Genomic DNA, 15,795 nt, shown 5'->3' on the forward strand with positions numbered 1-15,795 from the left:
GGAGGGGGTGAGGCCTGCCTGAGGGGTAAGCCAGGAACTCCACAAGCTGAATGGCAAGCTGCCTGCAGCTCACTGGTAGGAAATGCATGTATGTAGGAAAATTGGAAAGCTGTAGACAAGGAAATTGCTTGTATTTTTGTGGTTTTGCAACTCAGATATATGACTGCTACAGGCAGGATCAATTGTGTGTGTATTCTGGTTGTCAGTAATTGAAAAAGTCAGCCAAACCAAACCCTTCAAAATGAAGTATATAAAATCACTGTGTCTAATCAAACCCATGACTGTATAAATTTGATGCTTCTCTGGAGAGTGGCCTGGAGGGAGTGTGAAGGGCATTTATTAACTCTGTTCCCTGCAAACACTAGCTGTGAGTGTAAACTCCTATTTAGGATCTCTCTCCACTGTAAATGTCCAGTTTAGACATTGTTTCTATGTTAAAAAGGGAAAAGAAAAAGTTGATTACACTGAGACAACCACTACTAATTCAGCTTTATGTGATTGGCTGCCAGGATTCCTTGCTTTAGTCACTTGTTTTTGTTTGAAATTAAATACAGACCACCTGGGACAGAATGCATGCGATGTTAAGGCAGTGACCCAGTGACCCCAGACTAGGTATTTTTCTTATTCTAACACTGTAATGTCAGATTCAGTGGGAGCTTTCCAAATGCACAAAGAATTTGGATATTCATAGAATCATCACACATTCATAGAATGGTCTGGGTTGGAAGGGACCTCAAAGATTACCTTGTTCCAACCCCCTGCCATGGGCAGGGACACCTTCCACTAGATCAGGTTGTCCAAAGCCCCATCCAATCTGGCCTTGAACACTTCCAGGGATGGGACAGCCAGAACTGGCCAGTCTGTTCCAGTGCCTCACCATGCTCTGAGTAAAGAATTTCCTCCTAATATCTAATCTAAACTTAGCCTTCTTCACCTCAAGGCCTTTCCCCCTTGTTGTATGACTGCACACCCTTCTCGTAAGCCTCTTGTTAAGCCTCTTTTGTACTGGAAGGATGAATTCTGGAACAGTATTTCTGATACCTCTTGTTTTCAGAAGTGAAGCACTCTAGGACTGTATAGAAGAATGTGTAATGGTTGGCTAAAATTATTTCTTATTAACAGAAAACTATATTACACTTTACCACTGATTACCTGCAATTTTCTCATTTTGATAATTGGCAGAAAATAAACCACAGCTTATTTGTAAGGAAAACAGAAAACCCTGTAGAGCCGCTTAATTTTTTGTGCTTCTGGCCCCTGAAATTTATCAAAGACTTTGAGGACTAACTTCTCTCTTCATATGCACAGGTACTGAAATCAGCAGACAGATGCTCTTTCAAGGGCGATATTTCACCATGTAACTTGTTTCCCCAAGAGGAGCTGTGCTGAGTTGGTGCTCTGGAGCTGAATCCTGACTCCCCTTAGAAAGATTAGCTGATCTGGGGAGGGCCTGTGGGCATGGCCTGTGCCCTGGATCTCTTTCAACACTCTCCAGGACAACCAGCCCTTGGTGACAAGAATCACTAGTGCTGCTGATGTGGTATTTCCTTTTGTCCTTTGGGCGAGAGACAGGACATGTCTGCTGCCACCATCTCCCCTCCAGCAGCCCTACAAGAGGGTTTGCAAGATTTCTTGCATGCTGACCACAGGATTCCCTGAACCCTTCCTCCTCTTTTTTTAATGTTCAGCCCCCTGGGAAGGTTTCTGTGAAACCAAAAAATAAAGAAGCAAAAGGGAGGTGACCTTTTTGCTGATGGAAAGATGAGATAAACTTTCCAGAAATGGCTCTCAAAGCACAGGCCAGATGTTGGTCACAAAAAGAGAAGGCTGGTGTTGCTGTTTCCAAAGTGGATTTTGTTTTCCCATTACTCTGGATTAAAAGTAAAATACCAAGCAGAAAGAAACATTTCCAACCGCTCCAGCTTTCTTGGCAAGCCAAGGACAATGGCTCCTGACATGTCCAGTCACCAGATATTGCCTGGTCCCATCGAGGTCACGGCTCTAAGTGGCCTCAACAGGAATGAGAAAGGGCCCTTTCCCATGACTCTGAACATCTACAAGATGATGTTGGTCAGGGGGAAAGAAGGAAGAAATTGGTAGGAAGGAAGAATAATGGTCACCACTGGGAGGAGAACTCATATTGCATATCAGATTGCCACAGTTTCTAGGAAGTTTGAACAAGGAAGGTTTCAGTCTCAAAAAATGTCAGTGAACTAAAGAGCCATGTGGGCAACTCTGTTTTAGACCATATTAATTACTTTGCAGAGGATGGTGAGCAGTGAGCTCAGGGTCCAGAAGAGGCTACTGCACTGCCAAAGTTGCTGTTAATCACAGAATCAGTGCTGCTTCATTCATGAATCTTGCCTAAGCTGAAATGTAACTCTCTGGCAAGTGGCTCCCCCAGCTAATTATTTGCAAGTAGAACTGTTGGATGCAGAGGTCACAGACAATCTCTAAATTGCTGTGTCTATGAAATCTTTGGCTTGACTGAAATAGCTCATCAGAGCAGAGTGATTCTGTCCTGCAGGAGGAGGCACTGGAGGCAGAGGTGGCCAGTGCAGCCTGTCTCCCTGCTGAGGCAGGACTGCTCCCTGGGTGTAAGCTTCCTAATGCTTTGTTTACTCTAAATTTAAACTTTCCAAGTCATGGGGCTTCCATCATTGCCACTAAGACTCTACTTGACAGTGTAATGGTTTGCTCCCAGGGATTTTTTTCCACTTTGTGTTTTAAGCTTTCCCTTTCTTTAACCCCACAACTTTTGGTTATGCATCCTTTTGTGTTTCTTCAGCTTAGACTTCCTCTCCCTTTGAAGCTGACCCTGCATAGAGATTAAGTTTCCTACTGTTAGAAATTGCAGGTAATGTTAATTAGGTGATATTTGCAATGCAGCTTTTATCAGGCCCTTCTATTTGGTGAACATGTTGCTGCTCTTTGTGAATTGCTGTTTCTGGGCCCTTTCAAGGCCCTGCCACAGGAGCACCAGTGAACCCTGCTGGTGTTTTAACATCCCAGCCCACTGCTGTCTGCCCTGCTGTCCTGCTGGCATTTACTACTCCCATAGCAGAGCTGGTGACAGGGAATGCATGCCCAGTTTTCAGTTCTTTATTTCACAGACTAGTATGTTTATGTGAATCACTGAATACATGGGTATAGCTCCCTCCTGCTGACTCTGCTGAGAGCAGTGCAAGGTCCATAGGAGAGTGATAAGAGGTAGAAGAGCACTAAAATCTGCTGTAGATCAGGATTCAGGGCCTTTGATCTCTTCTTCAAGGGATGCACACGCGGAATGCTGTAATTTGGGCAAAGCTGAACTAGTTTCTAGTGGAGCTGGCTGGAAAGGTGGCTTGATGAAGCCATAGGCAGGTCACCTGTACCTCATCAGCATGGATTTCACTTCCTCATGTACTTTGTGTTTCCCTGTTGCTCCATGGGCTTCATTAATTTGCATGAATGAATAGAGATGAATGTTCAGTGTTCAGAAACAGGACCTGTGAATAAGTTTTCAACTTGAAAGCACTAAGTTTATATCATGTTTTAAAGTATTATGAGTGTTCAAAGGTACATAAAAGAGTATCAAATTTCAAATGAAATGCGACATGAAGCAGTTATGAATGTACTGTGCTGTAGGGAGAGTTCCTGCTCCCTTGTTTGTTGTATTTATTTCTCTCCATTGCAAAAACTCTGAAGGTGCACCTTCAGTGTTGCATGTAAGTGTTGGTGTAACTCCACCATAATGGCCATGCCTGGACTGAATTTGACCTAAAAATGCTTAAAATTAATGGTATCTTCCTGCTTAAAGTTCTTAGTACAAATCTCTGTCCATCTTCATTAGACTCACATGGCTCTGATACATTCATGCCGTTTGCTCTGTGAGTTACTCTCCCCAGCAGCACACAATTTGGGCAATTATTTAGTGGGGCTCCTCTGTGTAATTTCATGCATGACTGACATGCCCCACAGTCATCCTTATGGCCCTTTGAAGATGGAGGCTGTACAAGGAGCAGCCCCATGGCAAAGTCCTCATTCCCTTTGAGTTTCACCCCTGGATTCTAGGGGTCCAAAGTTTCACCCTAAGCATGTTGAATCTATGAACTGCTCTGAGGGACCAAGAACTGAGATAAGTTTAATTGCCTTGGGTGTTAAGCTCAGTCGTGATTTATTTTAAGCATGCAGGGGAAGCACTTCTTGAAGAGTGATTTGAAGAGACAGGCTAAAAATGAGTGCACCCTTGGGAATGGCTGGGGATGGCCTCCTTGCAGAGTAGCATCCAGCTCTTCATTTAAAAGCTGTTATCTAATGAGCACAGGCAATTACTTAGCTAATGAGCACAACAAAATGAGCACGAGAAATGTGTTTCATCTGCAGGGGCCACTAGAAAGATATGATTTTGAGCTTGAGGTTGCCCTTGCTTTTATACCCTGGTAACCACAGGGAGATTAATCCAGGGAATAAATCACAGGGGTTAGATTAGTGTTTGTTTTACTTGAATTCACTTTTCTTGCTCTCTTATCTCCTCTAAATCTTGCAGTTTCTTAGTTCAGTCATGAACCAGGGAATGGAATGGGTTTAAACAGCCTCAACTTCCCTCATGAGCACTGGCTGTCAGCCCTCAGGCCTGATTTACCACTGTAATGCAATTATAAAATGGCGCAGTGCAATTAATGTGTCTTCCCTCCCCTTTCATGCCAGACAGGAATTCCTGAATTCCTCCTCCACCTTCCTCAGTTGGAGTGATTTTTATAATATAATCCAAACTGAAGTGACTTTATTTGGCTTTAGACAGGGATCTACCAGACATGGAGACATAGGAGCTGATTGTACATGCCAGTTAGGGATGGTTCTGTGGTCCAATTGCTATTCCTGTGCAGGTCTAGGTTGTCTGTAGGCCTCTTTCTGGTTGGTTTTGTGGTTGTGTTTCCCTACTTTCTCAGCTGACTGTTACAATCAGAACAACAAGGAAAACATAGAAAGAATTGCCTACATTTTTCCATCCATTGAGCAAAACCCATATGATCTCAGGACATTCCCATACCAAGTGAACTCGCAGCTTTCCTGGTGTCAATATAGCTGATTATCTGCAAATACTTCAGAAAAAACATCTGACATCTGACAGAGCTCTGATACTGCCTCTATGTACGATTTTTGAGAGTAAGGCCAGAAAGCCAAGATCTTGGCTTCAGGTAAACACCAGAACCCCTGGACCTGCAGGGAACTGAACCCTTGGGGGATCATCTGGTCACACAGGCTCTGCACAGTGTTTAAGAAGATGCTGGTACATAGCACATGCTGATGAAAGCAATGGGAAAGAAAATTTCTGTGCATGCTAGGATAAGTAAAAATTATATGTGCAAATTTTTAATTAATATTAAGTCTGGTGTAACTTCTTATTTTTTATTTTTAATCAAGAAAATGCACCATGAACTACAGGTAATTTTCTTTCCTTTTTTCCCAATGTATTTTACTGAGGATTGAACATTTTTCTTTTTATTTTACTCTTTATAGATATATTTCATTATGCATAAGACATTACTCAAACAGTGTACAGGAAATCAGAAATCTTAATTTTTTTTTTATATTTTCAGGAAAAATGTTGCCCTTTGGGGGAGGTAAAATAGAGTTAAGTTAATGAAAAGGAAATATCAATTTATTTCCTCCCATGAAACTTCTCAGAGCCATGGCTATTGTCAAATTAAATTGGAACTGTAGCTGAACACTATAACAAATTAGTAAATGGCATATTGAGCCCCAAAAACACTTCACTTTTTCTGTGTTCTCACAATGTCAGGGATAACTTTTGCCCCTTAATTTAGTTACAGATTTCTCCCTAAGGCTTTGTTTTTTGCTGCCCTGTTCCACCCTTTGCATACTACAGGAAGTAAACTCAGGAGGTTTAACTTATGTGGAATACAAGGAATAAGCAGGAGCTGCCAAAAGTTGGAGCAGAGCCAAGACAAAGTGTCACTGCCTGGAGGCTGTGTGTGTCCGTGGTTCTCTGAGGTCAGTGAATTGTTGTCTTCGCTCCTGATGCTGAGCCCAAGAGCAGATGAACAAGTGTTGCTGAGGTATCTCATCTGAGGTTTTCAAAGTTGTTTTCTTGTTGGCATAACTCAGTCTCTGCTGAAACCCAGGGAGGTTTTCCAACTGGTTTTTATAGCACCTGTAACACAATGCTGAAGGCTCTTGAAATGTCCATCCCTCTGCTGTGAACAGGTTTGTAGATCAAAAACCCAAAGATACTTTGAGGGGAGAAAGCTTCCTTAGAGGGAAAAAAAAAACATTTGGAGTTCTGCTTCTTTTCTTTTGTTCAGTATTCTTAGTTCTAGTTGTGTATAAGCATGGTTGTCCAGTGCCAGAAAATCCTTTCAGGTGCACAATGATTTGGAGAGAATTTCTCTCCATATGTGTTGCCCTCCAGAATTGTTTCAGTTGTTTTTTGCTTTTTGACATGAAAAGAGATAGTTGTGCTGGATCCTCACTTAAATTCTTTTGCAACTCACTGGATTTTGCATTAAATTAAATTTCACATGCTGAGTGAGCAGCCAACCCTTTGAGCCTAGAGGAAAGAATATGCTGTTTCTACGCATTTTAACGTGACGGTCAAGCTGGGGCTAATGCTCCCAGGCACCTCCCTCAGTGTTCACCTCTCAGCCTTTCCAGCCTAAATCCTGTATTTTTAAAGGAGATGCCTGCATTTTATTACCTTTATAAATGGAAAACAACAGCATATGTTTTCTGCCTGCTAGAAAAGGCCTGGATTGTTTTGGTTTGAACTTTAAAATAAAGGTCAGACTTGAGGCAGGCACGAATTCTTGCATGTGTCAGCCCAAAAGGTGAAAGCTTTAGGAAGTTATGAGCAACCGCAAATGAGGCAGCTTCAAATTGCACTTGAAACTGGAACAGCTGTTGTTCAGAGCGTGACATTCAGAGCTATAATGCTAAAGATTCTACATATTACATTCAGGGAGAACTCAAAAATAGAAAGTATTCACTGAAGCAGAGAGAAAATTGGTTTGGGTGGCACATGGTAGAGTAGGAACAGCCTTTATGTTAACGGCACAGGGAGAAGATTGTGGGAAAGCCCAAATATCAAGGTGGGTGTAAGAAAAGTGAACAGAGAGAAGACAAAAGAGACCAGGGGAGTCTAGGGGATTTTCCAGTGCTTCCTTGCAAGTGAAAATTAATTGTTTTGCGGCTGGAATTCACAGCTCTGTATCACAGGGACTTAACGAGGCTGGTGGATTACCTCGCTCTGTGGTCTCAAAATGCTCTGACAGGTTCATGTGTGTCAGGCAAACATTATGGTAATTTTAGTGCTTTAGGGGCTCTAAAGGAGTACATAAATACCACCCTAGCCATCCAGATGAATTTAAAACTTAATTACTGCCCCACTCAATAATATTCTCCCCCCCCCACCACTGCTTTAGAGGATCACAGGGTTAAAAGAAATCATTAATCTTCCTTAATGAAGCTATTTTCTAGCAGGAGACAGAATGTCTTGCCCCTGCGGATTCTGAGATGGAGTTTTTGTGAGTGTTATGAATGGGGGAGTGGGGAGCAAGGGCTAGAGGAGATGCAGAAAAGGAGGTAGGACCCAAAATATTAATAGCGAGAGAACCCCCTGACTCACACCCCCTTCCTGAATTTAGCTAAAAGAATGTAATAATCATGGAGGAAGAGGAATGAACCCTATTAAAAACCGACTAAGTTGGCTGTGTAACAGTGTTCCCAACAGTACTACTAATTATTGGAATACCAGCAATTTATACATATATTTATACCAGCTTTTATATAACTGAGACCAAGAGCTGTCTTGAAATTGTGTATCTCCAGAGAAATCTAAAGCAGATTGGTGGTGGCGGAGTTCAAGTCTTTACTTTTAACTGTCAAGGCGGATCCATGTCCTCAAAGCTGCTTTTCCTGGGATTGCACCATCTTATATTACGATTAAATGACATGCAAATGTTTCAAAATCTCTGTGACCATCCCAGTGCAAATCCTTCCTTTTGCACCCAAACAAGGGGATGAAACCTGCTCCTTAAAACAGTGCAAGGAGCCCTGAGTCCGTGGCTGCTGTGGTACCCGCTGTGTTGGGCACCATCCCCTGCCTCCTGCCAGGGCTGCTTGTGGAGGCAAGGATGACCTCGCCTTCCTGCAGTTTGACTCTGTCTGACATTCCCTCTAGTGAGGACACTGACATGGTTTTGTTTCTCTGTTTCTTGCGCACATCCCTGGCTGCAGAAGATGCTGGATGAATGCCAGGACAGGCGGAGCTGCCAGTTCCTCGTCAACAGCCGGCTGTTTGGGATGGATCCGTGCCCCGGGACCGGCAAGTACCTCCTCGTGTGGTACAAGTGCAGGCCAAGTAAGTATTTCTCTATCAAATCTGTTTGTTCTGTTGAGACCAAAGCATATTCAAACTTAATACTCACCAGAGAGGCCTTCTAGGACTTCTTGTTTCCTTCCACCTCTATTTTCAGTGTAAGGTAACTCCCAGTGTGGAGCATTTCCCTTTTCCCCCTCACTTGCTGCCTTGCTGGGATGTTCCCGCTCCGTCTCCTTCCTGCCTGCCAGCAGCCAGTGTTCAGTGTTTCTGCAGGAGCCAGTGTTAGCTCATGCTGTCAGTGCTGGGTGGGCTCCTTCTGATCCCACCTGCAGCCGCCCTCCTGTCCCGGTGGGGTAGAGGCCCTTGTCCCCTCTCTGCCGGCCCCTCCGGGGCAGCGGGAGAGCCTGGCCTGGGCAAAGTTTTCCTTCAGAGCTGGGTGCCTCAGGCAGGCCCTGGTGATGGTGGTGTGACAGAACCTCACCTACCCATGCCGTGCCACAAGCCAGCTTTTAATTGCTCCCAGATCAGCCTGGGAAATGTTAACCTGCGTTTTGCATGATCTTCTCAGCTGTGTTTAAATTCAATGGGGCTGGATAGTGGGGGAGCAGTAATGCACCCTGCAGAGGAGTGAGCCAGGTGCAGTTTGGCTCAGGATGACCAACACCCTCTTGGCCGATTCCTGGCCCCAGCAGGGGAGTTAGCACAGCCTAGACACCACTCTCCATCAGGGCTTTGGAAGCAGATACATTATCTTGGAGACGGATCATGTTTGATGTGGACAAACTGTGCCTACTGATGTCAGCTGGAGAACAGGACCCGTTTCTATTTGAGCTCAAGTCTGATGAGGAGCACTTGAGGGAGCTGGGGGTGTTTAGCCTGGAGAAAAGGAGGCTCAGGGAGGACCTTATCACTCTCAACAGCCACCTGAAAGGAGGTTGTATCAAGACAGGGGTCAGTCTCCTCTTCCAAGTAACAAATGATATGACAAGAGAAAACGGCCTCAGGATGCACCAGAGGAGGTTTAGGTAGGATCTAAAGACAGGAAAAAATCTCTTTACTAAAAGGATGGTCAAGCACTGGAACAAGCTGCCTTGTTCCACCCTTCCAAGGGAAATGGTGGAATCACTGTGATTAGAAGTATTCAAAAATGTAAATGTGGTGCTTAGGGATGTGGTTTAGCAGTGGACTTGACAGTGCTGGGTTAGTGGTTGGACTCAGTGATCTTAGAGATCTTTTACAACCTTAATGATTCTATGAATTAACTGGACATGGCCATTAGTCTGGACATGGCACTTCAGACCAGCCTCAAGATTTTTAGGTGACATAACTAACATGGCCCCAGCATCACATCAACAATATTTTGGGGGAAGAAGCAAAAAAACCGGAAAGTTTTCAAAGGAGAGAAAAACAGATCTGACTTCAGAAAAGGCTTAAAACAAAAGCAGAAACATTCAAACTATGCCAGCAGCAGCATAGAAGACTTTTTGCCCCAGCAGGCAGAGACCTGTGCTAGTGAAGTAGGGGGGTCTGGCCAAATCTGTGTGGAATTCAAATCAGAAGAAGGTAATGAAGCACCTGCTTTTGTTGTGGGATTTTTGCGAGCGATTGTAACATCCCTTGTTGGGTGAGAAATGCATCTCTTCGAGAGGGGTGATTAGCAGGGTGTTCTGACAAGTCCTCCTGAACCTGCAGGGTTTGTATCAAAGCTCACTTGAAAAACCTTGCTATTGAGGCCTGTGCTGAACTTCTGAAGGTACTTCAGGACCCATCTGTGCATTAATATTTATGGATTGGCATTCTTTGCTAATTACAGATATGGTAGAAAAGAAGGAGTTTGTCAGTATGTAGGGTAGGTGATTTTCCTGAAAGAGAGCGGGGGAAGCTGCTTGAAAATATTTCCCCAAGACATTTTTCAGGCAGCTCAAATTTTGCGGAGTGAAACAAGGTAACCTGACAGAAGTTATTGTTTCTTAGTGATTGGGCAAATTTTTTATCAGAGCCCACTAGATTACTAACAATGTTTGAAATATGTTAGAATTAGCTTTGCCCAGAGATACCAGGTCATAGTCAGCCTTTCCCTGATGATTCAGGATGTTAATTTTGAGTCTCACAAACAGTATCTAGTGCTGCTGGGAGTTCAAAAAGCCTTTCCACCTTTCTATAGGAAGAAAGCTATTGAGGGGACTGAGGAATGATGCCTCAATAAAATGCAAAATATAGGGCCAGGAGACATTTTGGTGAGCTTTTTGGGTTATTGACTATTTGATTGTTTATGAGCTGTAAGTGAATATATGCTTAAGAGCTGAACCCCAAGACTTTGGTCCCATGAAGTGATGAGCTGTTCCAGAAAGTGTGAGCACAGAGTTGTAATCAAAGAATCCATGTGAAAAGCTCACTGCCTGGCACTGGATATCAAAAGACAAATACAATTTTCTGTGTTCTCTTTCTGAATTTGTCTTTCTTAACAGCAGATGTAACAGAAATACTTTGATAAGAAGCTATATAAGGCCTGAATTGTCTTGAATTGCTAGGGATATCTATTTTCTTTTGTTGCTTATTGAGGGAGCCTGTTATGATCATGTCACTGAAGTAAGTGTTTTGGTTAAGCACCTATCTCGGTAAAAGGAGTGTGAATTTTCTTGTATAAAGGTGTTAGAGGCACTTTGGGAAGTGGCCTGCAGAGTTTGGACAGGGCATCTTTAATACAAAATAAGGGTACCCAAGCTCTTCCATTGTCAGAGCCATGCTGAAGCCTCAAAAGGCCCCTGAACAGAGGTAGTTATCCAAAGAGAAAGACTTCCTTGAAAAAAAGCAAAACTGAAGTAAGTGGCATTTGCTTGTACCTTTGCTGAAGAATAACGAGATGGTGCAGTCATCCCCTCGAGCCACTGTCACTGCAGTTATGTCTCCCTGACATCCCCCTGCATTTGAAATCGAGTGGTTTTGATGCTCCCTTGCTGTGTGGGGTTCATGAACAAGGCAAGGTGCTATTTTGGTTTCTCATGGACAGGATTTCAAGGAGATGGAGGACAGTAAATCATGCTGAAACTGAAAGACAAAGATTTTTCAGATGGTGGGGCTCTGGGGACCAGGGCAATGAGGGGATGTCTCCTGTACTCATCCCTCAGAGACTGCTTGTGCTGGAAGCAGGGAAAACTTGTGCAGAGGTGTGGCAGCTCACCTCCTCTAGAAATCAAAATAAATAGTTCAGAGAAATGCATGCTTAACTAGAAGCAGTGAGAAATGAATTTGTTTGTGTGTTTTTTGGGAAGCCTTGTGCTATTCCATGGTTTCCTCTGATCCAGTAGATGGATCTGAGATCTAATGGACACTCCTCTTGCATGTACAGGACTCAGATATGTGCATGGAACTGCTTTTAAGTGTCAGGAGTTTGGCAGTCCTGTGAATTCTCTGTGCCTATAAATTAATAAATATACTACATGTGTGTACTTTTAGTTTTAAAGTTTAGGATGTTTAAGGAGATCATAAATGATCAATAAAATGCTCTGTTCTGTCTCAGTTTGGGACAAGGGAGATTTACAACTGCCAATTGACTTGAGGGCCAAGGTTCATCAAAGTGTACAGAAGCTTAGATTTTATTTTTAGTTGACGTGGTGGTGTTCAATCAAAACTTGGACTTGATGATCTTGGTTTCTCCCAACCTCAATGATTCTATGGTTTATTTTATTTTTCTATACCATGTGTGCCTTAGTTTCTAATGTGCACCACCCTTTGCGGGGGATGGTCAAAGGCACAGTACAGGTCTCAGCAGAGCACAGCTTGTGCTTCTTACTTGGAAGTGCCTCTGCAAATCCTCCTTCTGTCCACAGCTTCAGCAGAGCCCCTGCAGGCTCCCTGCAGCTCAGGGTGGGGATGGGCTGCTGCAGCGCTGAAGCCTGGCGTGGTTTTCCTAGTGTAGATGTAGTTTGGCATTTAGCACTGGCCAGAGATGGTTTCCAGTGGGAAGTCTGGGTATGGCCACCTTGTTCTAGAAGCTAAAATGTTGGTGAGAATGGTGGTCCCACATCAGTGGGCCTCGGTGCTAGGGAATGGGCACATTCAATTTATCAGGGCCAATGTACCCTGAGATCCACATCCAAAGCACATTGAAGCCTAGGATCAAACCCTGAACTCACAGTGGACTTAAATCTCCAGGGTACCTTTCAGGATCATTAAAAAATTGCACATAAATCCAATTATTTCCCAGGTAACATGCTGATTTGATTTAGACCCATTAAGTGAAATTACCGGGTGGGCTGCAGGAACAGATAATTAGAGGGAATTGACATACTATTTAATTGGTCTAACATGAATTCCCTCTAACTGAAATCTGGATTCACCAATATTATTAAAACAATTCAGTGTTTGTCCATCCCCCTCACTTCAGAGACAGAGAACCGTGTAAGATCGTGTGTTATTGTAAGCTAGGAAATATTTGCTCTGTGTGCCAGACTTTCCGGAGGGGCTGTGTGATCTAATCCTGGCTGGGAACAGGATCTGTGGGGCTGCCCATGTCATGCTGAAGAAATAACTTCACCTCTCTGCATCCCAGCAATATCACTGTAGCTGATTTTTTTTGGTTTGGTTGCTGCTCTGTGCTATTGCACTAGCAGGGATCCATCTGCCTGGCAGCACTTTGTCCGTTGTGGCTTTTTGGTAGTTTGGTTATTTTTTTTGTCTTTCAAAAGTGTCAATGCTCCTGAACCAAATGGGGACATAAATGTTTGCCCTGCTCTGCAAAGGGAATACTTAGGATGAAATGTATTGTCTGAGTGGCCATTTCCAGGCAGTGCTGCCGAGAAAGGAAATGGCTCGTACCTTATTTATTTGACCTACTCCATGAGACCCCCACATAGTTCCTTTCTTTTGTGCCTCCTTTGCCATTTCCACACTGTCCTGGGTGCACTGTTTCCTTCTCAGCTCTGAAGAGCCTAAAGCTGCAGCTTCATGTAAAATGCCATAGAGATAGTTTCCCACTTTTCTCTTGGGCAGTCACTACTTTAGCTTATGACTTCAAGGACTCTGGGAGGGATAATCTACATCCAGTGTTTTTTGGTTTTTTTTTTTAAATATTATTATTTTAATTTCATTTTAAAATGCTGAGTGAAGCAGCTGGATGTGATAATTGAAGGATGGTGAATATGAAACCCCCTGTACTAATCATGCCAGTGATGTAACAAAGTGTAAATCCAAACTTTGCTGCTCTACCTTCCATTCACAAATGTAAGCCTGAAGCCTTTGAAGTTTCAGGGAGCCTGGATTGTGAGCTGGGCCCCAATTTCAGCTCAGATCCTTCTGCAACAATACAAAAGCTTATTTGGGAAAGGAACATCAAGTCTCTGAGAAATGTATCTGGGAAGGAAACGTTTGCTGGCAAAGGGTGAAGTGCCAAAAGTTTCAGAGGAGTTAGGCGGAGGAGAGGGGGTGAGGGAGTTCACTTTGTCCTCATTTGTAGCTTTGATTTATTGGAAAACCTTTGGGCTGAGAATTGACGGAACACATGTTTTGAGAAGAACAGGCTTTCATTCTCTTCATCATAGATTTGATAAAATGTAAGATAAAAATGTAAAAGCCCAGTTAATTCTTGGAAAAGTCGATGACTTTTTTTTCAAACATGGGAATAACATCCTGATGTCCTTACCAAAATCTTACTCAGATAACTATTTTTATGAACAGCCCTAGGCAGCTTTAACTAGAAAGCAACTGAATTTAAAAATCAATTAGGAATTAATTCAAATTAGATCACCTTCTGATAAAAGTGTCATTTTCAAATTTATCTTCTCTGTCATACAGATAGGTGCTGTGTCCCAGGAATGTCTGCCTTTTGGTGAGGATGTGTAAGTTTTTTTGCCAGGGGTAGTTCAAAACCTTTTCAAACAGCAGAATACCGTTAGTGTTGCCAGAGGTATTCCAGCTGCGGGTGAAGAGTCCTGCTTCATGTTGTGATTTCATGTCTGTTGGCGAAATAGTCAGGTGTGCTCATCAGATTTCAGCTGAATTGGCTGAAAAGTATAGAAAGGAAATTTTTGAAGGACCACCTAGGCTTGCCTCTTGTTCAACTTGTGAGCTCTTGTGAGTGCCTTTTGTTCAACTTTTAATTTTCCTACAACCCATTCCTTTAGTATTGAATCTTGTGTGGGCTTTGCTGTTGGCTTTGCTTGGCTGGGGATTGCATCTTTTCTGTTAAATTCAGTGAACATGGCCTGAAAAGCCACATCTCATCACACATCCTCAAGGCTTGCATTCCCTAGACAGAATTTGTAAAATGTTGTGAGCAAGAGCAGAGGGCTGTAGAAAGCACTGAGGTTTTGTGGAAGTTTAAGATGAGAGCAAAGAAGGATCTAAATGTATTCCTGGTTGCTTTAATACTGGTGATTGATTTTAGTGCTGGGATAGATTGGTAATTCAGTAGTCGTCAAGCCTTTCAGAAAAGCATTAATCTCCTTCATCAGACAGGTTTATTGGTGGCAAGAGAAGTTCACTGTATTGTTTGCTGCATTGCTTTTTGGTGGGCTAGGCTTCCCAAAGCAGCGTGATGGAGTTGGGGATGTTTAATGGGCACATCCCCCTGGCCCAGCCACCGAGGCAACAGAACGAGCCTTTTGCCTCCTGCATTCATCAGCTCTCTCTGGCTTATCTGTATTATTTCAAAACTGTTAAGGTGGTACAGGGAGTGGAAATTTATAAGGGCAATAAAACCTCAGGCAGCAACCACTGTGGTGATAAAAAGGCGTAAATAAAGGAACATTGTAAATAACAGAGGACGATCTATCAACTCACAATTGGGGGCCAGAGAAATGCTAATACTAATGATTAATATTGTTTTAAGCTGTTGATACACAGAGATTTTCAGAAGCTGTCAAATAACCCTATCTCTGTGGCATATTAATCAATTGACTGCCAGGAGGAGGGTTACCAGGAACCTGTGACTCCAGTGTCATCAAATACAGAGATTGTTGTCTGTTTAGTTATAAATATGATTGAAATATTAATACAATATATTACTAATATAATAACTGGAAATATTATATAATTGCTAATGTAATTATATTACACTATTTTTATTGTAATCATAATTTCCTGCCCCTGCAGGCAAGAAAACTGCAGCTGGACCTTGGAGAGTTAAAAAAAAAAAAAAAAAAAAGAGTAAAAGAAAAAATCCCACTTTCTTTCAAACATAATCAGTCAGCCCTGACTGACATAATAAGGAGTCAGTGAAAACCACGGGGTTTCCTACTACGTAGATATAAGGATTCCCTTTTGCTGGATGAAGTCTCCAGTATCCAGATGTGAACCACTAAAAATCTGAAATCTGCCTAAATTGTACAAATGCTACAGCTGTGCCTTTTACAGATCCCCTTTGTCCATTGTAATTTAAGTTTTCAGTGGGGTTGGGAAAAAAAAAACCCCAACAATCCAGGGATAACAGTACCCTTTTTTAAAATCCTGTATTTTAAGAGAAGGACAAGGAA

At 42.8% G+C, this 15,795-nt stretch overlaps 1 protein-coding gene across 1 annotated transcript in view; it reads left to right on the plus strand.

Annotated features, from left to right (window-relative positions):
* The window catches only part of EVA1A (eva-1 homolog A, regulator of programmed cell death), a 206,361-nt gene that overhangs the window by 60,297 nt on the left and 130,269 nt on the right, over positions 1-15,795 (plus strand). The window contains exon 4 of the mRNA XM_040060666.1: positions 8,239-8,362. Within this exon, the coding sequence (XP_039916600.1) occupies positions 8,239-8,362 (124 nt within the window). The remainder of the gene's footprint in view (positions 1-8,238; positions 8,363-15,795) is intronic.

The sequence above is a fragment of the Hirundo rustica genome, chromosome 3 (assembly GCF_015227805.2).
Source record: "Hirundo rustica isolate bHirRus1 chromosome 3, bHirRus1.pri.v3, whole genome shotgun sequence".
NCBI lineage: Eukaryota > Metazoa > Chordata > Aves > Passeriformes > Hirundinidae > Hirundo > Hirundo rustica.